The sequence below is a fragment of the Apteryx mantelli genome, chromosome 9, assembly GCF_036417845.1.
Source record: "Apteryx mantelli isolate bAptMan1 chromosome 9, bAptMan1.hap1, whole genome shotgun sequence".
NCBI lineage: Eukaryota > Metazoa > Chordata > Aves > Apterygiformes > Apterygidae > Apteryx > Apteryx mantelli.
This window is the reverse complement of record NC_089986.1, coordinates 30,093,233-30,117,797: the sequence shown is the minus strand read 5'-3', so window position 1 is coordinate 30,117,797 and position 24,565 is coordinate 30,093,233. Positions and strand designations below refer to the sequence as shown.

At 50.4% G+C, this 24,565-nt stretch overlaps 1 protein-coding gene across 1 annotated transcript; it reads left to right on the top strand.

Annotated features, from left to right (window-relative positions):
• The first annotated feature begins 2,845 nt into the window (after nucleotides 1–2,845).
• On the top strand, nucleotides 2,846–3,568 carry SOX14 (SRY-box transcription factor 14). Its single transcript, XM_067302064.1, has 2 exons — nucleotides 2,846–3,117; nucleotides 3,271–3,568. Exons 1-2 carry the CDS (start codon nucleotides 2,846–2,848, stop codon nucleotides 3,566–3,568), a joined length of 570 nt encoding a protein of 189 aa, XP_067158165.1.
• The last annotated feature ends 20,997 nt before the right edge of the window (nucleotides 3,569–24,565 follow it).

The following is a 24,565-nucleotide window of genomic DNA, read 5'->3' as shown; positions in this document are numbered from 1 at the left end:
GCCGTCCAAAAAAAAAAAAAAAAAAAAAGGAACAAAGTTCTTAAAAAGACGTTCCTCCTCGGGGACACACAACTGCAACAGGTGTCCTGCCAAGGAAACGGTATGTTAGAAATGAAAGCGTTCAAGGATGCGGAAATTAGCATTTCGAAGGAAATCTTCCTCTGTTTTGCTCTCTCTCTTTTTTAACGGGGACATATATACGATGTAAATTAACAAAATATAGCCCGAAATGCCCCAAGCTCCCGATCGGAGCGTGTGTAATGTATTAAGGGTATCAGCCAATGAAAGCAAGGCTGGCTATTTTTTTATCATTAATATTGCAAAGCAACATTAACTGGTTTGAAAGACTTTTCGCGAGCAGGCAGAGCCTGCGAGCCATCACTCACTTCCAAACGATTTGTCTTGCTATCTGGATTTTTGAAAACGATGCCAGGTTTCCCTTGTTTAATCTCCGCGAGGAATGACAAATGATATACATTTTTTTCGAAGAATCTGAAAATAAGCAATGAAAACAAAGGGAGTTTTGTATTTTAAACGGCGGAGGGTAAAACACAATACAGCGGGGAGAGGAGTGCGGCATGAAGCGGCGCCAGCGCGGAGTTTCACTGCGTAACTGCGCGTTTTCGACGCGGCCCCGCGCTCCTGGCCGGGGCCGCACCGCGGGGCACAGCGCCGGGCAGCCCCGTCCGCTCGCATCGCCGTTTGCACCAGGGGCGAAAAAAATCACTTCCCACGCGTGTCGCCCTGCCACGGCCCCCGCCAAGCCCGTAAACGCCTGTCGGGGCGGGCAGCGCTCGGACAGCCCTTTGCGCCAGCAGGGGCACCGGGGCCACGCGTGAGCCGGCAGCCCCGCGCGGGCCGCGGAGGTCCCGCAGGCGCCGGGGGCGGACAGGGGCCGCCTGCAGCCCGCTCCCCTTTCGGCGTCGGCCCCCTGCGCGCCGAGCGGCGGCGCGGAGGGAAGGGGCTGCGGGGAGCCGAGCCGCGGCCGGCGGAAGGGCCCCGTCTTCCCCCGGCAGAGCCTCGCTCGGGCCCCGGGGGCGGCCCGGCCCGCGGCCCCCTCCGCGCTCAGCCGGGCGCCCCGCGTTTCCGGGCGCAACGGAAAAAGCCGCTCGCGTCGCCCTGGCGGCAGCCGCGCCGCAGCCGCCGGCCCCGCCGGCCCCGTCCAGGTGAACGGATTTTAAATCAAGTCCTCCTCTTCCTCCTCCTCCCCAGCCTCGCACACCCACGGCTCTGCCGGGAAATGAAAGCCATTTACTGAAAGCGGAAAGGAAAAAGCAGAAAATAATGTCGAGGGTGGTGGTTGTTGTTGTTGTTATTATTACTATTATTATTATTATTACTGTTACTATTATTATTATTTGGAGGAGGGGGGGAGTCAGGTACCCACCAATGGCAATCCCTGCAGCATCCCGGCACTCGCGGGACGTGCAGGGGCGCCGGTGGCGGCTCCTCCGCCGGGCAGCAGCCAAAGTTGCCGTCGGAGCCGCGCCGGTGGCCCGGCGGGGGCGGCGGGGGGCGGCCGGAGGGGCTGGGGCGGCCGCCCCCCCCGGTCCGCCGGGGCACCGCTCCCCGCCGCGCCGCCGGGCCAACTTCTCGTTTCTCTCCGCACCCCCGAGCAGCTTTCGCACCGCTAGAAAGCTCGGCGCGGGGGTGTGGGGAGGTCTGGGGCCGGGGGGGGGGGGTGGCTGGAGCAGGTTTGTTAACCAAGCAGGTGCTAAAAACCAATAAGCCTCGAACAAACGCGGTCCCCGCAGGGATTCGGGACAATTGTTTCCATTTAATAAATATTTTCCCCAAGGGCGTTTCGCGGGAGGCAGGCAATTATTCAAAGCGAAGCGGGACGCAGGTCGGCTCCTGGGGTTAAGCAGGGCTGCGGCGCAGGGGAATTATAACCGACAGAGCGGGCTCGGCTCGCCGCAGAGAGCGCGCCGCGCGGAGCCCCGACGGCAGCGGCGGCGCGGAGCCGGGCGCGGAGCGGAGCGCCGCCGCCGACGGAAGCGCCTGGCCCGCACCGGCCCCGGCGCACGGGTCCCGGCCGGGGGCGCTTTTTGCAAGAGGCGGGCGCACCCCCTTCGCCCTGCCCGCCGCCGGGAGCCCCGAGCGGCTCTGCGAGGCCCCCCGTCGCGGTCCGGCGCCCCCTTTTCCCTCGCCTCCCCCGCCGCCCGGGCTCGCTCTTATTAGCGCAGCACCTCACAAAAGCCTTCCCTTTAATCTGTGCGTTTAGTGGGGCTTTTTCCCCTCCCTCCCTCCCTCCCTCCCTCCTTCCTTCCTTCCTTCCTTCTTCCCCCCCGCCCCCTCCCGCTCCCTCCCCCGCCCCCTCCCCTCCTCTTCCTCTCGCCCTTCCTCTCTCCCTCTCTTTTTAAGGTGGTCCCCCTCCGCGCTGATTGGGCGCCCGGCCGCGCTGTGAACGCCCTGCCACTATGTCAGCCTGCGCGCCGCAGCCCCTCGCCTTTGAACTGCCCCGCGCCGCGCCGCGTCCCCACCGCCGGCCCGCTGCTGCGCCCGGCGGCTCGCCGCCCGCCTAGCCGCCCGCCCGCCCGCCCACCGGGCCCCGCGGGCCGCCCGCGCCGCTCCGCGCCCCGCGCCCGGCGCCGCTCCGCGCCCCGCGCCGCCCGGGCAGGGCTGCCGCCGGCGACGGCCGTGGCGGCGGACCTGTGATGATCAGCTGAGCCCGCTCCTGCCGCCGCTGCCGCTGCCGCTGCCGCCCTCCCTCCCTCCCTCCTTCCCTCCCTCCGGCCGCCGCCGCCGTCCGGTGCCGCCGTGGGCGGCCAGCGCGCCCCCGCCAGCCCCGCGCCGCGCCGCCCCGCCGAGCCGAGCCGAGCCGAGCCGCCCGCCCGGCCGAAGCATGTCCAAGCCCAGCGACCACATCAAGCGCCCCATGAACGCCTTCATGGTGTGGTCCCGCGGCCAGCGGCGCAAGATGGCCCAGGAGAACCCCAAAATGCACAACTCGGAGATTAGTAAGCGGCTGGGCGCGGAGTGGAAGTTGCTCTCCGAGGCGGAGAAGCGCCCCTACATCGACGAAGCCAAGAGGCTGCGGGCGCAGCACATGAAGGAGCATCCCGACTACAAGTATAGACCCCGGCGCAAGCCGAAGAACCTGCTCAAAAAGGACAGGTATGTCTTCCCTTTGCCTTACCTCGGGGAAACCGATCCCTTAAAGGCCGCCGGGCTTCCCGTGGGGGCCACTGACTCTCTGCTGAGCTCCCCGGAGAAGGCCAGGGCTTTCCTGCCTCCCACCTCAGCACCTTACTCCTTACTTGACCCCAGCCAGTTCAGCTCCAGCGCCATTCAGAAGATGACTGAGGTTCCTCACACCTTAGCCACCAGCACCCTGCCCTACGCCTCCACCTTGGGATACCAGAACGGGGCGTTTGGCAGCTTGAGCTGTCCCAGCCAACACACCCATACTCACCCCTCGCCAACTAACCCGGGCTATGTCGTGCCATGTAACTGTACAGCTTGGTCGGCTTCCAGTTTGCAGCCTCCAGTTGCCTACATATTATTCCCGGGCATGACCAAGACTGGGATAGACCCCTATTCTTCAGCACATGCGACTGCTATGTAACACCCACCCACACCCCCACAGGCGTCCCCCCCCGAGCGAGCCTCGGGTTGCAGCCGGAACTGGGATTCATTCATGTGCATGTACATAAAACCTGCAGAAGCGAAATGCCACCCGGAGCGGGACTCTGCTGCCCGTGCGCCGTGCTGGGACGCACACGGACACTTCCTCGGGGACTCGGAGACGCTCTCGCTCAAACGCAGCCCTCGCACTGAGAGTCGTCTCCAGGCTCGGGGGGGAATCTGCAATCGCAGGGTCAGATAGGAGCCCGCAACTTGTGAGAGTTGTAAATGTGTTCAAAAAAAGCAAACCTTGAACTGCCCTTTTGGGACGGAAGCGAAAAAAAAAAAAGAGAGAGAGAGAGAGGCGGTTTCGATTTTTATTTATTCTCTTAATGTATATGAGTTCTCTAGGGTCTCATGTCACTTGGACTTGACTTCGGGAAGTCCCGGTCTTATTATGATTTTTTTCCTTTTGCACATTAAAAGACGAGATCAACTGTGTTATATATATAAATATATATATATTTTGCCACTACGCACTACTAGGTAAAATTGCTTTTCATGTCAGAAAAAGGCTCTTCAAAGTTAAAAAGCAAAAAAAGAGGGGGAGAAACATTTATATTTAAAACATATGATAGTGTTTGCTTAATTTAAAACAGATAGTCCTTAAATTTGTGTGATCCAGTGAGACTAGATCTAAGTTTACTTTAGACAGAGCGTCAGGTATGAAGTCAGGCAGTAGAATTGTAAAAAAAAAAAAAAAATACTAATAATACTAATAATAATAACTAAAAAACGAATAAAAATGATGGTCATTTAAATATGTTTTCACAATGTCTTGGGAAAAAAAATTGTATCCGGCAGGATTTTACCTCGTTAAATCTTTTCATTTGTTGAACAAAGACATTTTGAATAAAGACAATCTGTCATTAAACGAGGCAACTACGTGGTGTAAATACCGTGCCCCGGTTTACGAGCTCCCCGCCTCGCACCGAGGCCGGAGACCGCTCGGGGCTCCGGGCGCTGCCCTCCGCGGCCGGAGCAGCGGGGCGAGGCCGGGCCTCCCGCCCGCAGCCCCCGGCGGTCGCCGCCGCGGCGGGGCAGCTGGCCTCCCCGACGGGGCGCTCCGGGCCGGGCCGGGCCCTTCCCCGGCGGGGCGCACCGGGCCGGACCCTGCCCCGACGGGACGTACGGGGCCAGGCAGGGCCCTTCCCCGACGGGGCGTACTGGGCCGGGCCCTTCCCCGACGGGGCGTACCGGGCGGGGTCGGGCCCTTCCCTGGCGTCCCCCCGCAGCCGGCCTCCCCGTCGGGGCTCGGGCTCGGTTTGAACCCGGAGAGGGAGCTCGGCGGCGGGGAAACCCGACTGCGCTTCCCCGGCTTGGGAAAACTTCCTGAGCGGCGCGTCCGAAAAGCGGGGGGAGCCCGGGCTGGGGCCGGGCCAGGCGGGCGAGGAGGGGCCGGTGGCTGCCGCGGCAAGAGCCGGGGGTGCCCCCCGCCGCCCCGGTCCCTCTCCCCGTCGGGGAACTGGCCTCTGCAAAGTTGCCTCCGCGGCGTTGAAGTTTTCCCGGTGCGAGGAGAGACTTGCGAGGATGGGGCCGGTGCGGAGGGTGAACGAGCGTCTTGTCCCAACAATTAGCGGTGTTTGGTGTCCGGAGCGATCGGCGGTGTTTGGGGCGCTATTCATCAGGGCCCTTTGTGAAGGGAGGGAGTCTCATTAGAGAGCGGGAGAGGTGCGCAGAGACGGAGGGAAGGAGGAAGGCGCAGAGGTCCGTCTGGAGGAGCTGAATAGCCGGAGTGATGCGTGTTTGGATGTGCTTTGCTCATTAAGTGCTCTTTGGAGACCGATGTTAGAATTAAACGGCATAACACAATTAACATACATGGGGCTTGAATGGGAGGGTAAGCAGAGGAAGAATAGATAGATAAATAAATGAGAGATCAGGCGAAGGTAAACAAAAGGCGAGAGGAGAAAAGGGCTGAAAGGAGAGGTTAGAATGGCTGCTCTAGCCTTGTTTAGCATGACAAAACGGCTCTTACAAATGAGGACAATTAAAGGAGCTGGCTTCGGGAGGGACTGGAAGCGGCGGGACGATCCGCTGGGACGCGCGGGGCTGAATGCACCCGGCGTGGGGCAGGGAGGCGCGGCGTGGCGCCGGGAGCGCCGTGCGCTGATTTAACCCCAGCTGACAGTTGCTGTCAGCCTCGGTGATAACACCGATAGCTCAGTGTCCTTTAACATCTACCCAGATTAGTTTGACAATGGTCGGAGGTAGCGCGGGGGGGAAAGCGCCTGCCCGCTGCCCGCCGGTCCCCGCAGGAGCAGGGGGCAGAGAGGCGGTGGTGGGGATGGGGACGGGGACGGGGGGGTGGCACCGCAACCGCCCCCTTCCCCAGCCTCCCCCCAGCTTGCTGCCGGCCCCGGCTGGGCCAGCTGGGACCGTCCGCGCCGCGCCGCGCCGAGGGGGCGCACGGCGGGGCCCCGCCGCGCTCGGGGCTGCTCCCCGGAGCGGCCGCGGCGGCCTCCGCCGGGAAACGAGCTCGGGTGAAGCCGGTGTCCGCGGGGCAAAACCGGGGCGAGCCAGGCGAGCACGAAGCGACAGGGCTGTAAACTTTTGGGGCATCTTCCCTTCTTTCCTCCTTTCCTTCTTTCCTTCTTTCTTTCCTTCTCTTTCTTTCTTTCTGTCTCTCTTCCTGTCTATTTATCTTTCTTTCTTTTTTCTTTCTCTTTCTTCCTTTCTGTCTTTCTCTCTCTCCCTCTCCTTCTTTCGCTCCTTCTTTCTGTCCCTTTCTCTGTTTCCCTTTCTGTCTTTCTCCTTCTTTCTCTCAGTCTTCCTCCTTCTCATTCTCTTTTTCTCTCTCTCGCCTCCTTCCTTCCTTCCTTCCTTCCTCCTTTTGCCCCGGTTTGCCCTGCCAGACTTCCCCTCCACAGTCTTTGCTCGCTGGGTGTTTCGTTTCTATTCTCCCACCCGTGTTGTCCCTCCATCTCGCTCGCCCGTCTGCAGGTGTGTAGCTATTTAACTCGTGGAGATAAATAAATTAAATAATGATCTTGACACCGCAATGAACCGATTACTGACTTTGATGTCAAAGAGAGACCAAAAAACGAAAGAGAGAGAGAGAGAGAGAGAGAGAAAAGCTATTCCCTCGAGGGGGAAATGCAGCTCCTTGTCAAACCTGTTTCCCCACAACTGTCTCCTTCTTTCAATAAAATCATTAAACAAAGGCCGCGGGGTTATGCGCACCACGCCTTCGGTGCGCGGCCGGGCGCTGTCCCGGGCCGAGCCGGGCGGCGGAGCCTCGCCCGCGCCCGCGCAGCCCCGCGCGGCGCAGCGGGGCAGGGACCGGCGCCGCGGCCCGGCCGGCGCGGATCGCCCGCCGCGGGCTGCGGGGCTCCGGCCGCGCCGCCTCCCGGTCCTGCCGGGCCGCCTCGCCCCGCCACAGCTCGCTTTGCCCTCGCTTATTCTTTTTTTCTTTTTCTTTTCCTTTTTCCTTTTCCTTTTCCTATTTTCTTTCTTTTCTCTTTTTTCTTTTCTTTTCTTTTCTTTTCTTTTCTTTTCTTTTCTTTTCTTTTCTTTTCTTTTCTTTTCTTTTCTTTTCTTTTCTTTTCTTTTCTTTTCTTTTCTTTCTTTTCTTTTCCTTGGCTCAGAAAGAGGTTCCTCTTGGGTTGGATGTTGCCCAAAGGATGTAGGACCACCTAGACAGTTAAAAGCATTCAGCCAAGCTTTCCTTCAAGCAAAACAAAACAAGAGAGAGGGAGGAAAAAATCGGAGGGTAGAAGGAAGCAGGCGAGTCCTAGCCGGAGCCCAGGTGCAGCGGTTCGTTCTCCAGGGAGCTCTGCTGTAGGAGAGACAAAGGTAGAGGGGGAATTATGTGATGTTAAAAAAACTTTATTTTAAAGGACATATTAAGCCATAAGAAGTCTCTGAGAGATATTACTTATTTCTGCTTATTAGTGATAATAGCCCAGTAAATTTGCTATTGAGTGTATCAAAGGCATTCAAAGAGACTTTGAAACATCAAAAAGATTGCAATTCTGATTTTACGGTTTTATTCCAGGCCCGACCTCCTGGCTACGTTCCTTGATTGTAATGTTTAAAAGTAAGCCGTGATCCTCATCCTCTGCTCCAAACAGCCCCGGACGGCGGAGCGGGGCCAGCCGCGGCCCTCCGCCGCCCCGGGTGGGCCCACGCGGGGTACGCGTGGGGCGCGGGGCTGCGGCCACGCCGGGCTTCTCCGGGCAGAGCCAGACGGGAGCTTTGCCGCTGCCCCGGCTCCAAAGGGCCGGCGCGGAGGCGAGCAGGTAAGGACACGTCCCGCCTTGCCAGCGGCGTGAAGCGCAGGCAGCAAGGACCCCCCCAGCCCGCAAGCTGGGGGCTCACGAGGCACCGTTTAAAAGAGAGAGAGAGGGAAAAAGAAAAAAGTGCTTAAAAATGATAACAGTGAGCTAAATCCAGCTTTGCCCCCCTCGGACAGGCTCCCCCCGGGGAGGCGGCCGCCGCCGCGGGCAGCAGGGACGGGGCGGCCGCGGACGGCGGCGCCGGCGGCCTCCTCGGCGGGCACCGCCGGAGAGGGCCAGGTTTTGGGTTTTTGCTCTGCTCCTAAATCCGGAGTGAGACAGCCTCTGCCACTGCCGGGGCTTTTGATGTGTCTGTAATTTACCTTTTTTTCCCTTCAGTGCTTAATTTTACCTCCCTGTCTTTCTTTTCTTCCTTCACACGCCTCTGTTCCAGATGGGGGTGTTTTATAGGAACATCAAAGGGACAACCTAGCTTTTTTTTTTTCTTTCTTTCTTTCTTTCCCTTTTTATTAGGGCAAATAACAAAATACTTCATTATTACTGAACGCGCCGCGTTTGGAGAGCTAAACAAGAAATAACGTGCAGGGTCTGTACAGGTCCACACTGCAACAACCAAACAGTTGTACACGTAAAAGCCCAGAAATTAAATACAGATTGATCCCAATTTTAAAAAGGAGAGAGAGACAACTAGGCTCTTTGAGTGTGTGAGAGAAAGAGGGGAAAAGATGAGTAGCTGGTAATTATTGAAATATAAGGATGAGATTAATTCAAAGGAAACAAACTATGAAAACAATTGGAGCCGAGTGAAAAGCAAAACCCAGATTAGAATTTGCTTGTGGTTTGTTGTCTGTCTGCTTTCTTTCCTCCTCCCCACCCATTGTCACAGTGCAAGGCAATGGGATTTGCACACTTGAGGTGTAATAGCATTACTGCATTAATTAAAATTTTCATTTCACGTCCAGATTGTTTACTTATCTGCTAGAAACATATGTCGGGAGAAGTTGAGATTCTGGATTCTGCTCCGCTGCCCAAGGTGCAGCGCAATACAGAGGGGGAGAGGATGGCTTCGGATTTTTTTTTTTTTTCATTGCATCCTCCAGCCTTATCTCGGTGCTGTAAATTATAAGGAGACTCCATTGAACTGAATATGAAGATTATATTCGCGAGCGGCGCGTCCTAGAGCGGCCCCGGTCCCACTTTGAGATGAAACAAGCCGTCTTGCGGGCCCTGCGCACCCCCTGCCAGTGCAGACCCCGAGGCCGGCGGGTGCCGGGGGTGGATGGACCCCCCCGGCACCCACCCTGTCCCGCAGAGAGGCAGAGCCGCACGGCGCTGGCTGCCCGCTCCGCCCGGGATGCACCCCCGCTCGTCCCCGCTCCCGGCCGGCGGCGGCGGCGAGAGCCCTGCAGAGCCGGGGGGAGCCCTGCCCGCCCCCCCCCCCCGACGTGCTTTCCGACGCCGGGAGGGGGGAGCCCGAGCGGCCCCCGGGGCGCCCCTCGGGCGGGCAGCGGGCAGCGGGCAGCGGGCAGCGGAGCGGCGTCCCGCGGTGCGCAGGCGGCCGCGCGCCCTCCGCGGAGGCCCCCGCGCCGCGGCCGCGCCCCGCCGCGCCGCGGCCGCGCCGTCGGGGCGGGCGCCGCGGAGCCGGGCTGCGGCCGGGACGGCGGGCGAGCGGCCCCCGGGCGCCCGCAGCGTTTGTGCGCCTCGGAGCGGGGCGGGTGCCTGCTTATTTCCCCCCCCCTTTTTTTTGTTGTTTCTCTCCTATTTTGGGGGTATATTTTTGCTTTTTTTAAAGAGACCCCTGAGAAGGCGGCGAGGTGCCGTCCTCTCCGCCGGGTCTATCTGTAATTGAATCTAGGTCAGTTATTCTAAAGCATGGGAGAGGCTGATTCCCTCTTTCCGACATCAGCCCGGAATTTGGGGGGAGGAGAGGGGGGTCTTGCAATTTCATTTAAAATGTAATGGTGGATGAACCGATAAGCAAATAGGGGGAAAAAAGGCTCTGCTTAAAAGAAAAAAAAAATGGCATGCTTTTAATATGCTTCCAGATGGGGGGAAAATGATTTACATGGGAGTTTATTTCCTCTTTGCTGATATGAAAGAATTACAGATACAAAACCCACTGATCTATAGAATAAAAAAAGAAAAGAAATGTTATTTTCCTGTAAAGGTATCAGTTCATTTATATTCATTTAACCATCCATCCATCAATTCACTTTCTCACTCCCTGCACATTCTCTCTGCCTCTGGTAAACCTACCCCACCAATATACTTTTCTAGAATATACAATGAAGTTTCCTTAAAAAAAAATAGTAATAAGAGATTCAGCTGAAGTAAGTAAAGAGAAGTTTCCCTTCTCCTCCCCCCCGCCCCCAGCTCCCATTTTATGTTATAGATTTCGAGTAAATTAGCAATATGAAATAATGTTTTAGTTTGGAAAAAATGTGTATGTATCTATAAGTAATATATGCAATATAGGTGTTATATATATGTCTACATGTGTTTATATATATATATACAGCGGAGTTTGTATGCTCAACATGTATGTACTGTGTCTCTACGTTTATGTTATACAGACAATTTATTCTCTCTCTATGTGTGCGCCTATAAAATAAAATATACACATATTGTACAGATATTTACAGCATTCATACATCATAAGTGTAAGGACATGGATTTAAATGTATATTCAACATACGTATGCTGTATATATATATGTGTATATATGCACAATATATATGATGCCCACAAACATGCACATACAAAGACACCGTCTCTCTGAACTGGAGCAGAATGTCTATATTTAAATATAGAAAATTCTCTTAAATTCATAATGCGTGTCCTGTATGAATGTTCAGGCACATACACCTGTATATGGTACACACTCGTATTGGTGTGTGCACACTGATACGCACTCCTATATGTACACACAGAGAGGGAGCCTGCAGAAACCAGGAGGTAGGGCAGGAATTAGACTAGTTTCCTCAGACCTTTAAAACCTAAGGGCCACCTCTCTATATTTTTTTGCATTTAGGAAGGCACTTGGACTTGAGGTACAATTTCCCTCATGTGAATAGTGACCAAAGAGCAAACCTCTCTCAGTGTGGGCAGTGTGTTCAAGTATTAAAACAAATCCACCCTGGACCAGCTCTTCCCAGTTTCTGCTGCCTCTTGTGTGTTAGGTGGGACTGTATCCAGCTGGAGATGACTTGTTCTCCCCTGTGGTCTCCATGCGATGCTCTTTACTCGCAGGAATAGTTACGAGGCGGATGAGACTGCATGCCCTGAGAAGGAGGCTGTTAAACCATCAGTCATTTCCCAGAGACCTTCACAGAGGCGGAAAGTGGAGAAACGCAAAATAACTTGCTTTTCTGGTCTAAATGCTGGAGTAAAGCTGTTTAAGAAGTTACATTTTTATTATAAAAATAGGTAAATAGATAGACAGATAGATAGATATAGAAATACCTATTATACAGATAAAAATACATATCTTTATCTTCAGCTAGGTATTGGTATAGATCCGCATATAATTTTTCTTACTGCTGTCTGTTAAAAGAGCCCAGCCAGCACTCTGGGGGTCCTTGCCAGTCTTTTAAAAAAAAATCCATGTATAAATAAAACGATCAGCCAATCACCCTGAGATCAAACAATCTGGTGACAACGTAGATATGAGCTGTCTTGTGGAACCCTGCCCTGCACAGATTCACTATAAAAATGAAAACCAGATCAAAGACCGGAGTTACCAGCCTCCATATTGTAAGTGTCGCTTACAAATGTTAGCCCTATTTCGTGTTCGGAACCCATACCTGAATAAATACATAATCATATCACATAGCATAATTAATAAGACCATCACCATGAAGAACTCTTAAAGGAAAGGCTGTTGAAAGAGAGTTCCTGAAGATAATCCTTTTAAAAGGTTTCCTTAAAATGCAACCACTAGTGGGAATAAGGCAGGTTTAGTTCCAACATCTTAATACCTCTGGATAGCACAGTTTTCGATCTTGTAATATCTTTCCTTTAATATTGGCTTGAATTTTGATGTAGGATTTACATTTTTCAGAGGATCTCGTTGCTACTGCAGTTTTGGATGGAGAACGTTCCGAGAGGAGGCCCAGCCCGGCTCCCTTCTCGATTGACCCATTGGGACTCATAACCTTGTTTCAGCTGGAAATCAAATGTGGTCACATCTGCGTACTTGTAATAATCTTTCTAATCTCACCATTTTGGAGCAAGTGCTGGTGTCCAGTGGTTTTGCATAATGACCCATTCAAGTAGTTTTCAGGGTGCTGCTTAATTTTCTTTTCTTATCCTGGATGGCACGACAATTCGTGGGCCATGGAAATCCAGTTCAGCTACTCCTGATCTCTTTGCTTTGAGGTGCCCTCCAAATCCTCCGTCTCGGTCAGGAAAGGCCTGGCTATACTGGGTGGCATCGCCTGTCAGAGTTGGTAAGTAAACCACTTTTTTTTTTGCTTTCTCCCTTCACAAATGATGTCTGTGTAAAATGATGCAGAACCACACAGTGGTTCAGTGATGCTAGGGGGATAAGAGAAAAAGATCAGGCCCTGTCTGATGTTTCCCCGAAGCCTTCTCCCTCACTCTCCCATCCCATGAGTTATTGCCAGGACTCTTTGGCATCCACACACCTTTTGTCCGGCCCAGGCTGTGCGGAGGGGTGCAAGGCTTGCAAAGCTCAGACCGGGCAGCAGAACAGCTCTCCATTGGGAAGCCCAGGGAATGCTTTGGTCCTTCCTTTTGCTGCCGCTGCTTCTCTAAAGCCTCAGCCCAGGATCCTTCTTGCTCTGATGTAAAGCATTTTCAGCAGGAAAAGTACGTATTTGTGAAAAAAGTCATTGAAATTGGCACAGAAATAAGTGAGGGCGTTTGGACAATGGACAGATCCACCTAACAGCAATAACTAAAAAATGCAAAATACAAATGAGATTGAATTTTAAAAAGTTAGAGATTTTTTTCTTTTTTTTATCCTACAACTGCAGACTATCCTCCTTCAAATGATCCTGGTCCGAGTTTCTTGATCAGTGACAGCTTTAGTGCCAAATCTCGTTTAACCCATATGGAATTTTTGGCCTCTGGGACACCAGCATTCCCAATTGCCAGTGACGCATGGACCAGGTTGTGAGATGTTGGGCTGTTGCGCTGTGGTGTTATTTGTGCAGGGGAAAACAGTTTGAGGGTAATGTAACAGGATTTTGGAGCTGGGGTAGCTGTTATCTTCTCTTTGGAGGCTTGTATTGCTGGCACCATTGAAGTCTGCGTGGAGTGGTCAGACGTGCAAGCGCGGCTTTGGGCTGGACCCTCTGCTTAGACCCAACAGAGGAAACTTTCGGGCCTCCTGGGAGAGCCCAGTCAAGGACAGTTGAAATGATTCGAGCTCTTTCAGCTTTGAAATAAGTGCCCGAGGCAGAAAGCCTGTCGCTGCCCGCAGGGCTTGGCGGGCGCCCCTCGAGTTGGGCACCTCTTTGCATCTCCAGGGGTCACAGTGCTGGCACTGGAGGTGTCTTGAGGGGGACGTGAGGGCAGCGAGAGCCCACGGGGCCACGAGGCGGCCAAGAGGTGCCTATCAAGGGACGCGTGAGACCTTTCTAGCAGAGGTCTCGCTGCCTGCCCAGCCTGCCTGCAGGCCGCTGGGGCAGCCAGCGTGGTGGGACCAGCATTTCCCAGCCCCTGCCATGCCAGGAGGGCTGCTGAGCAAGGGGTGATTGCCGGTCGGGGGCACAGACCAGGAGGCAGCACTGGCAAGAAAAGGGGCTGTTTCTCTCCCCACTATTGCCTCTTGTATGAGGAAAGACTGAAACGAACTTGCTCCCTACTTGCCCGAATTTCATTTTTCTTATTTTTAATTTTAGCTGCAGTGCTGCCACATCCTGTCTTCTTTCATTTTTTTCTGAAGTGTTGGAGACTTCTGATTTAAACTGGGTATTTAATTGCGTATAATTTCTCCAAATTTTCGTGTATGCGTTTTTAATCTGTTTGCCTCCTTCCTTCCCCGTGAGCTATTAGCGTGAGTCATTTCGTTTCCTGACACAGACAAGGATTCCCCCCCCCCCCCCTTTCTTTTTCTCCATCCAGCACTTATATGGGAACTCCTCCAGCAGGCAGTGAAAGGATATAGGGAATTAGATCTTTATCAGAGACTTTCTTTCACCCAAGATTTCCTTAGATCAGTAAGTTAAATAAATGCTAACAAAAAACAAGCAAATGCTTCCTCTCCTCCCTAGAAAAATCTTTGCAGCCAAAAGTATCCCCCTCTCCTCCTGCAGAGGCAAACCAGGAAGGAGGTGGTGCGACTGTGTGTCCTTCTCTCAGATGTACTGCTGTCAATCTTCTGCCATGGTATGATTTCACTTATTCTCTCTTTGACTATGTAGTTCTACGGAAGGCAAGAACTGAATTTCTAGCCAGGAAAAAAAAAAAAAGAGAGAGAGGGAAAAACAAATAGAAAAAAAATTACCAACATTGCTTCAAATCCCTGCCAACTTTTCATGCCTTCATAACTAAGCCAAAAACTAAGGGCACAAAACCATTTTTCTTCATTCGCAGGTCACCTTGAAGGGTAGATGTGTAGCTCTTTTAATAGTGTTTCTTCTTTCAAGAGGTTTTCAGTGAAAAATGTAGCAATGACTGAAATTCACCATTTCCTTGCAGGTCCTCAATTTTGTCTTGAGGATATGTAAGCATCCGGACAATTCTTCACTATGGATTTTCACTCCATTCCTGCAACATAGTCTCATTTGAGGTACTACAGAGGTTTGGCATGAACATGCTTTAACATAATTTTGTAAGCATGGATGGACAGTGCTTTGGACCCAGGTAAACCACGGAGTAACTCAGGTGTTAGTTGCACTTTTGACACTTTGTCTGCGCTTTGCAAAAGTGCTCCAGCTCCTTGTTTAGGGGGTGTGGGACAACAGCTGTGAAGTGGTGCTCATAGAAAACATCACCGCCTGCCAACGCTGGCGCTTGGCACTGAGCAGGCATCCCATGTCCCCATGGGGACCGACCTCCTGTCATGGGCTGCAGACATGGGGATGCTGGGGAAAGGAGAAATAATTGCTCTGCGCTCAGATAGGAGCTGCACAGCGAAGTGCTTCTTGGCCCTGCGGCCCACGTACATGTGTTCAAATAGCTGCAGCACTGGAGGAGATGGCCACATCTCTCTAAAACAGGGCATGCACCCACTGTCCTTTCAAATGCTGCCTCTTTGTTTTGTGTGACATCTCTGTGATGCTCTTGTGAAAAGTTTCACCCAAGCCAAGCAGGCACATATTAAAAAGCATGAAAAGGATGTACAAAAGAGTGTGAATCCCCCGATGGGGAGGGAGCATTAACAAGCAATGGAAGAGTAGGGACCTTGCAGAGCAGTGGGGAGAGGCTGGCAAGGACAGACCACCCAAGGATTTGGTGCATGCTTTACTCTCCCGGCACATTGTGAAGCATCAAGGATAAAGCCTCTGCTCAGAGCAGAGGTTCTCCGATGCTTTCTTGCAGGTGACTGGGACAGCGGTGTGAGCTGGCTGCTCGGGGCATCTCTGTCTGCTCCCCGCCTCTTGTCTTAGTCCCTGAGAAGCAAAGGCTGCACAGAGCTGATCCACCCCCTCCAGCATGGGGCCAAGGGGGGACAGGACATCTCCCTTGCTGGAGCAGCTGCTGCCTGGTTATAAACCATCCAGAAGGTCAAGCTGTACATGTGCCTAATTTTGGGCAAAGTGGTTTTCCTGGCTTTAATTGATAACTGATGAGAAGACCTTCCTCCCTACACATACGCATGCATAAGTACAGACACACACAGAGACACACACAGAGACACACACGTGTGTATATAAATAGATCTCTTTAAATTTAAATAGATTTATGCCCAAGGACAGGAAGGTGGATAAGAGGTCATAACAAAGAAAGAAGATATAACACATCTGAATGCTCTTTTGTTGGGATTAAATCTATAGCAAGTTGCATTCAGTGTTAATACTCCTATGGCCTGGCTTAATTTCTATTTTTCATTGTTGTTTTCACATTTGTCAAGCTTTGATGAAGGGGTAATGAAGCAAATGGATGTTAACTACAGATTAATCATCCCTATCTTGATAACATAACACAAGTACTATTCACTTACCCTCTTCACCCAGAAAAGGTAATGCACTTTCTATATTAGCACCAGAAAAGCCTGCTGGAAGCTGTAATGCAGGAAAAAAAAAAATCCCAAGAAAGTGCAAATACTCATTGAAAGTGCTAGACATCAGCTGAGTTCGAATTTTAATAAGGAGGCGAGGAATTGGAGGGGAATACTAGCATCGCAAGGAGAGTTTGTTGGAAATGGTGTATTGATCATGGGCAGATTGCACCCTTGGCTTTGTTTAGCTACTGAGAGGTTACATCTTTTGAGGGCCTTTTTTTATAACTTGTTTGTATATGTGTGTGTGTGTGTGTGTGTGTTTGTGTGTGTGTCTTTTTTTCTCACTGTGTGGCAAGGGATGGATGTAATTACAAGTATGCAGGCTCTTTTGCAAACTTTATTGCTTTACTTTGGAGCTCGGTGTCTGTGGACCTGTTCTCGTTGTGGCATTGGGTGTCTGGGAGGCTGGATGCTCCTTCACATGCTCTGGCCACCAAGCAGGGAAACAGGAGCAGAGTCTGAAGAAACCTCAGGCTCCACCAGTTGCCTGTGAGAGACCTGATGGGGTTGGAGACAGAGACGGATAGCCTACTAACTCCAGTAACGCATCCCCTCCTTCAGTTGCCCTGCAAGCCTATCTTTGGCAGCGTGTTTTGAAGATGAGTTACACATTCTTTGACCACCTAAATTTGCAGTTTGGACTTTGACCTAGGCAAACGTGAATTTTTGCTCCACTGTTTTATACCCGATGGAGTGGTGTTTGGTTTTAGGCAGACAAGCCAGTGAAGTTTCACCACCTGGGCTGATTTTGTGCTTGCAAGCTTAGATTTTGGTTTTATCATTAGGTGGTCATTAATTGCTCAGCCTCCATCTGGTGTGATCACTTGGCACTACGCTCCAACATCTATTTAAATTTCCTTCTGTTCCTCTATTCCCTGTGTCACAGGCAGCCGTAGACCTTTGCAGCCCTGTCCGCTCCTGCCGTGACACCCCGATGAATCACCAGCACCTCATGGGGCCTCCAAGAACCCCAGCGCTCTCAGCACCCAGACCTGGCCCTCCGCACAGGGGATCAGTCATCAGTGCAGGGCAATGCCCAACTTGACTCCAGGTTTGCAAGGTGCTTGGACACCTGGGTCCCCAGACCGCTTCATAACCTTTGCAAAAATCTTTATCAGAGGAGGAAGTACTTGGTCAGATTGAGATTGTCAAGCAACATTTTCCCGAGCGACGATGGTACCAATTCTGTTCCTTCTCAAGGCAGACACCAGCAGCCTCCTTCAGCCAAGGGCTCAGGTCTGCCCCATAGATGTAGAAAGCTCTTTTAGTGGTCTTAAAGATGTGTTCTTCAGACAAGTTACTACTTTCCAGAAGAGCAGCTGCTGTTGGTTCATTCCTTGGACAAATAGAGAATGCTGCAAGATTTGAAGGTATCATTGCTTATTTGAGAGGAAGCATTGTATAGCATCTGGGCATTTCTTAAAGTGATCCCTTCTAGCATTTGCCATTTCTTTTTTATTGTCTTTCTCTTCACCAGTCCTTGGCGCAATCCTTCTCTCTCTTTTATTGATCAATTGCTTGAGACTTTCAGTGACCCAGAAGGTTCACAGAGCTGTTCCAACATTTTTTATTGTTTTGTATTCCCAACTTAAATTTATCACAGGTCCTTCGGATTTTGAAATGCAAGGTTTTGACAAGGTTCCTTCCCTCTTTACATTCCTGTCTTTATTGTCTCTTTCCCCTCCCAGCTGGTGCTGAAAATATTTTCTCACTGGTGAAGCTGTAACTCTGTTGGTTTTTCAAAGGGCTGGATTTCGTTCCTCATCCACCTTCTTCTCTATGCACTCTATAAGCTAAACCATCTCCATTCATTCTGTGGGTCATGGAAAAAATAAAGCAGTGGAGTGGGACATAAGTATTCCAGAATTCACTTCTCTGACAGCATAGTTAACTAACATTGACCTGTGGCTGCTTCTGTGGCTGTTGCATAAAGCTTTAGAGCGAGTGTTTCTTTTGTTTTGTCTCCAGCCCAAGAATTCATTTTTAATAAGAAAACTGAGAAGTGTCTCTGAAGGATATGGGCTCATGAGCGTCACCACTGTGTTGCAGATGTGGAAGCTTTCACTGGCTCACGTGGTCCCTGTGGTCTCCAGCTACTTGGATTAATGAGGGTCCGGTGTAGTCCTTGCCTTCTCCTCTTACAAACACATGTAACAGAGCCTCAGAGCTGCCTTTGCCTCTTCAGGCATCTTCTCCATGCCATCACGTGTGCACGACTGCTGCTTGGAGAGCCTTGGAGCAGTGGAGGCAAGGTTCTCACCTTGTTAAGCAAGCATCTGGTTTCCCATCCTTGTTGCTCCTGTGGCTGGAGGACCAGCACACTTTTTACGTAACTTAGTCTGCCTCAAGTCTCCGTAAACTCGGTTGGTAAATCTGACTCCGGCTATTTGTTCTGTGAAAGTCAGTCCTACTAAGTTACTTGTTTTTCATGGATCCTCTTCTGCTTTGTGTCCATCCTCATGTTTGTGGATCTGCTTTGTTATCAAATTGCTTCTAACACTTTTCCTTTTGCCCGTCGAGATCTTTTCTCCTCTGTGAGGGATTTCCAATTGTCCAGGTCTTGCTTCCTGATCTCTGTTCTCTCCTCAGTTTTCTGTGATCTCCTCCATTGCCTGTAACCTGTTCCATTTCTTATGCTGAAGGAGAATCCACATATCCTCACACAGGCAACTGGCAGGCTCTCTCTTCAGTTGCTAATGAGGAATGAGGAATGGAAAAGGAAAGCACCAAATGCAGTTCCCTATTTTACTTCTCTACAGGTAAAGGATGGTGAGTGCTTTCAGGAGCTGTTTCTTCAAGCATTGTGTGATGAGGTCCTTTGCTTCTAAGGGACTGTGTAGCCTGTACACTGGGACTCTGCCTAGTTCTCATACAGCCTGAATCCCAGCCCTGTCATAGGTCATGATGTGGGAACAAAGATGTTTCAAAACTTTGTGCTTTTGTACTGCTGGGTGCCCTGTGCTTGGCTTGTCCATCTCTTGTGCTGAATTCTGGTTTCTCTGGCTACCTTTGGAGCTTAGCACACCAGGTCTCTGCCTCTTTATGGGTGGCATGTCTGGGGAGGTCCCCTAGGTAGATCAAGTAGGCTACGCAGAGTTTCCTTTTTGGACTGTTGTCCTGACCAGATCGTAGGGTGGCAGGAACCCACTCTGCAGCAGCAGGAGGTCCTTGATGGATGCCAGTAGAATGCCAGTTGATGGGCATTCACCATGAAACATGCCTGCAACTCTGCCAGCAGCCTTGGAAAGAAGCCAAGAGATGTCAGCAACATGCCAGTGAGCCAACAGGGCCAAATGTTGCAGTGAGAATCACAGGCTCTACTAAGAGCATCATTTTTTCTGTTTGATCTTTATAAAGCCAACAGTGCTTCCTCTGGGAAGGGGACCTCAAGGCTGCAGTTGCAGCACCAGTCTAAGGAGTCATTATATGTAGCTGTTTTATATCTCCTTCAAACCCTCCAACACCTCCTCCCACAATGACTGCATCATTTTTTTAATGACTGCAATGCTGATAATTGGCAAGGGAGAGGGTTTTCCAAAAGTTTATTCAGTTCATTTGGACCCATGTCCTTGAGGTCTTGAAGAACTTGCCTATTCAAAGCAACATGTACCTTTCTCCTGCGCTCCCTCCTACTCTGGGAAGGGGATTTGAATATAATGGGTGCTGCTGTTGAAGATGTCTAAGTCTGACCTTCATTGGAGGTTAGGATCCTAAATCACACAGGCATATCTAAAAAAAAAATACAGGTTCTTAAGTGACTCAGGCAGTTTTGCTCATTCTGTGGGGAGATTAGGAGGTATTTCCAAATGGAATCAGGAAAGAAGGAAGCAGCTGAGTACATTTTAATTCTAATTTTTCCTATATATCAAGCGTTAAATTAACAAGTGAGGGAGAACACTTCTGAAGAGCTCTCTGCTGTTTAGACAGGCATATCAGGATAAAATTACTCTGTGCTTGCCCATGGTTTGTCTGGATACTCCTGGAACTGCACCACTAACGAGTATAATTGTGCTGCTATTTGAGGCTTCAGATTTGGTGCTGCAAATCCTCCCCTCTGTCTGACTACGCAAGGTTTGCTTGATGACGTTAGGAAATTATTCCCTGTAGGTGATTTTTACCATGGCAGGGTGCAGAGTTCCTTAGAAGACATGCTATCAAGAGAAAAGGGAGAATGACTTAGGCAAAAGATTTATTCTTGTGGCTGTGAAGATGATTGACTTAAATGTTTTTTGGAGAATGGTTTTCCTGCAGTGTTTCATAAGGGGGAAATCTAATTGGCACAGGAAAGATTTTGCAGTCAAGAGGCTGATTTCTACTCCTGAAAGGTTGGTGTAATGCACAGCCTACTTCAGTATCACCCTAGAGATTTTTCTTACTATAGCGAGAATAAGAACTGTTGTCATTGCCTTCAACTCGGAGTAATTGAGTTTAAAATCAGAGCCCTCTTCAAAGTCTTTTATTTCCTGGGTGATATGTGGTACTGAGGTCTTTGCATTAGTTAACATCAGTATACATCACCTCTGTGAAGCGCCACTGCGGGCTCTGCACAACTGGCCCAGACCACATCTGTGTGCTTAGAGTACTTATGTCTCTGAGTAAATGGTTCATACTGACTTTCATTGAGGCTCAGATATAAAATGCTTCAGTGCACTGCATATGATTTTTTTTCTCAGTCTAAGTCCCAAGAGGACGTACTCCCTATATACCCACTCAATGAAATATTGTCTCTGCAGCCAGGAAAGCAATCTCTTGAGTACAAACCTGGAAGTAGAGGAACGGGTCATTTCCCAGCAACATTTCGATATTGTCACGCCTTCAATTTTGGAGGGATTTATGGACTCTGCTAATACATAGGGCTGATCCTGGACAATAAATGCCCCATTTTCACCACCATTAAAGCTGTAATTATTTCCCTTGCACATTATTTTTCCTGAATACATCTCAAAACATTTAGGTGACAGTATCATTGTTCCCATTTTACAGATGGGAGAGGTGTGTTGCAGAGAGACACTTGCAAAGCTTGGAAAGTGGGTACAAGTATATTCTGCATTGCTGAGTTTCCCTTGCAATGCCAGAACGGTTAAGGGATGTTTGTGATGTGCTTGTTGATCAGACCGATAAATACATCACCTTTTCTCCTTGTTTTTAAGGTTCTTGCCCCTGAGCGTGAACATTTCTGCAGGCAGCTCTATTCATCTACAGGCGCTAGAGCAGAGGTGGGAAGAAGTATGAGGAATCTCCCCTTCGGCAAGTCAGTGTATTTTGATCACAGTGATGGAGGCTGAGATTGTCAAAGTCCTTTAAGGAGTATACATTTCCAGGGTCATTTAAGGTAGTAAAAGCTGGACACCCAACCTGACGATGCAGGATTCCCAGGGAAATGAGCCGGTGACTGTTTGTGCATGTGCACAGGGACAGTGAGGAGACAGAGACAGCAGATAGGAGCTGTGTGGTGCTGCAGAAGGAGAGACCACCCTCTGCAGGAAGCATAGAAAGAAGGAAAATGCTGGCAGCAGGGCGGACTGACAGGTCTCTGCCTTGATCCAGTTCCAGCTTAATGTCTAGTGTTTACCAGTACTGTACCAATGTCTAAGCCAAGAATATTTAGGATCTAAGCTTGAGGGTAAGGAATATCATGGCAATTTAACCACCTAAAGGACAGACAAGAAAAGTCAAGACTGGTTTAAACTCCTGGCTTTTTCCTCATGAGGTCACTAGCTGATTTAATATCACCACAAAATTCTGAGCTGCCGTGTGTACCTGGAGCTCATGAGAACTTCCTTCCCGCTCAATCCACCAGATCGTCCTTGAACTCCTTCTCTGCTCGCAATTGCTTGTAACTAGCAAAATGAGACAGGGAAAAACATGAAGATTTTCAGGGAAAAAACAGCTTTTTATATAACAAGCTTGAATTTGAATTGAAAGTCTTGACTTTTGCAGATTTCCATCAGTTTTAAAGAGCTAGGAGGATGCCAGCACTGCCTATTCTTTATAGAGAGGTGGGTTTCGGCTGCCCTTCTTATTCAGAAAGATTTCTCCTTTGAGGAGGGGGAGAAAATCACACAGGCTACACTTGTTCATAATCAGCAACATTCGCAGAATAAATTAAACCCTAAAACTCAAATGAAAAGCTGATTCACAAGTAAGACTGTTATTGGTGTGAGGACACAGTCCTGCAGCAGGTAAAGTCTGCATTCAAAAGGTTACTGTTTCAAGCCTTGTTCTGATTTTTTTCTGGTTCATTACTCCAAAACCCAAGGCTCTGGCTTGTATCCCACCAGTCCTTAGTCTTCCCAGAATACTTCCACACACACCAGAGATTCAAAGGTGAAGGCAGAAAGTTTAGATTTCAGTTCCTACTCTTTCTTAGCAATAATGCTGCCCCCCAACTAACACAGATTATACTACAACATCCCTGCGTTTTCTGCAAGGCTGAGGAAATTGCAGTGGCAATGATGATGCTCCTGATGAGGACCTTACAGTCAATGATCAGGGCTGGCAAGAAATTCCTTCCATGTCAGCTACCCTCCCTGAGACTGCAACTGCAAATGCTTAACTTTACCCTGGTGTCATCACCAATTCCCTCTCTACCAATCTTTTGGACTGACTTATCGTCAGGAATGAGAAGATATTTTTCACGTTTTCCATTTTTTCACAGGTTCCCAAGGCACCCACTGCCACTGGAGAGGGCAGGGCTGGAGAAGCTGCTAAAAGAAGTGAGAAAACATCATGCAAGCAGCATTCTCTTACCAGACATCTGGAACTGCTAAAGTCCCAAATGGATTTCCGCCATTCAGGCAGTTTCCAGTTGAGAGGAAGCATTCTGTTAGTGCCATGTTGTCCCAAGTCTGAACTCATGTGAGCTGTTGAGGCATTATTTTTCCTTCTTGTGGCTACACACTTGACCATGTTTCCTTGCAAGCTGCGGGGGTACATCAGCAGGGCTCAGCATGAGTTTAGGTATGGCAGTGACATATCAATATAACACACAAAGTGGCTTCCCATCTCCAGCACACACCTTTACAGGCTCCAGGAGGCTGACAGAGCTCCCATTTGGACTCCAGAGTCCCATTGAGATCATGATAGCAATGTTTATGTGCTATCCTAATGCTGGTTTTAGTAGCATAAGTGCTTTTTAATGCATAGCATTACAGTGAGTGTGTCCTATTCTCTCCCTTACTGAATGGCTGTCTGGAGGGATGTAATTCCAGTTTCTGCCTCGGCATGCAGTCATTTACAAGCATGGTTACATGCCCACAGCAGGCATGGTTAGAGCCACTGCTGAGTTTTGTTTAGTTAATTTGGCATGCACCACATGAGAACCACCTTGACAGAATAACTGTCGTCATCCCCAACACACTCAAGGATCCCATAACTTCACCCAGAGGGTGACAGGACTTCAGAAACACACCCATGGGGAGAGCAATGCAGTGATGGGCAGCAGTGTCACTCAAGGGGACCATCACAAGGTCTTACCCTCTGGCATGCAAGAACACTTCAGGACATCTGTAGCATGTAGTGTGGGGTGGCCAGCCTTGTGGTAGCTCCTTGGCCACCAGTTTGCTGATTACACCCACACTGGCTTCTGGCTAGGAGTTTGCAGACACAGTTGTAGACCTTGGCCAGGAATGACTCCTACAGCCTTTGGCTGTCCAACATGAAACTCTGCCGGGGAAGAGAACTCAGCTTGAAGTGATATATCTACCAAAGTTACTCCATACAGATATTTTAGAGGGAATTGCCTGTTCTGACAGTGTTTTCTTGAACCTTTGCGTTTCCTGCTCCAGATGGCACCATCTCATGAGGAACTGGAAGCATCTTTTTTATTTGAAAAAGCAAAGGCTGCAGAGCCTATGTACTCTGTGTGAGACTAGGGATTCATTGCACCTAATCTACTCCAGGGAGCTTGTGGAGGGAAGATTGCATGCAGTATTGAAAGAACCATAATAAGTCTTAAAATAAATGGAATTACTGTGCCTCCTTTATGAAATATAGGTGAGAAAGTTCTTGTTTCATGAGATGTATGAGGGCTTCATTAGTGATGCTATCTGTTTAAAGCAAGTAATTTCAGTGAATTGCCAATCACATGCTGGTTGTGCTAAGAAGTCTCCATGAGAGGTTCAGTTAGGAGGCAGAAGCTGGCAAGCTTCAGTATGGGGAACCTTGGGGAACCTTTCCCAAATTAGTCATAAGAGCTGGCCCTTCTACCACACTTGTCACCTGCACATGTCAAAGCACTTCATAAAGAGCTGCCTGCAGCTCTTCCCTTGCACAGATGAAGGTCGCAGGCAAGCGAAATGGCCTGCTCAGGGTTGCACAGGGGGAGATGGGGGGCAGTGGCAGAGCTCTATTTCTGTGTGCTAGAGCAACATCTTTGGCCTCTGTGTTGAACAATTCATCCTGGAGGGACACAGAAGTCCTGTTGGAAAACGACAAAGAGTCCTTGGCCCTAGCCTGAAAGACAGAGGCAAAGAATGTGTGATGGTAGCCGGTGCCTTAGGCACTAAGG

Bases quoted from the DNA above. Each gene is read 5' to 3' on its own strand.
- SOX14 (XM_067302064.1), top strand. From the start codon at position 2,846: ATGTCCAAGCCCAGCGACCACATCAAGCGCCCCATGAACGCCTTCATG. The intron at 3,118-3,270 runs GTATGTCTTCCC...ACTTGACCCCAG, and splicing joins AACCTGCTCAAAAAGGACAG to CCAGTTCAGCTCCAGCGCCA.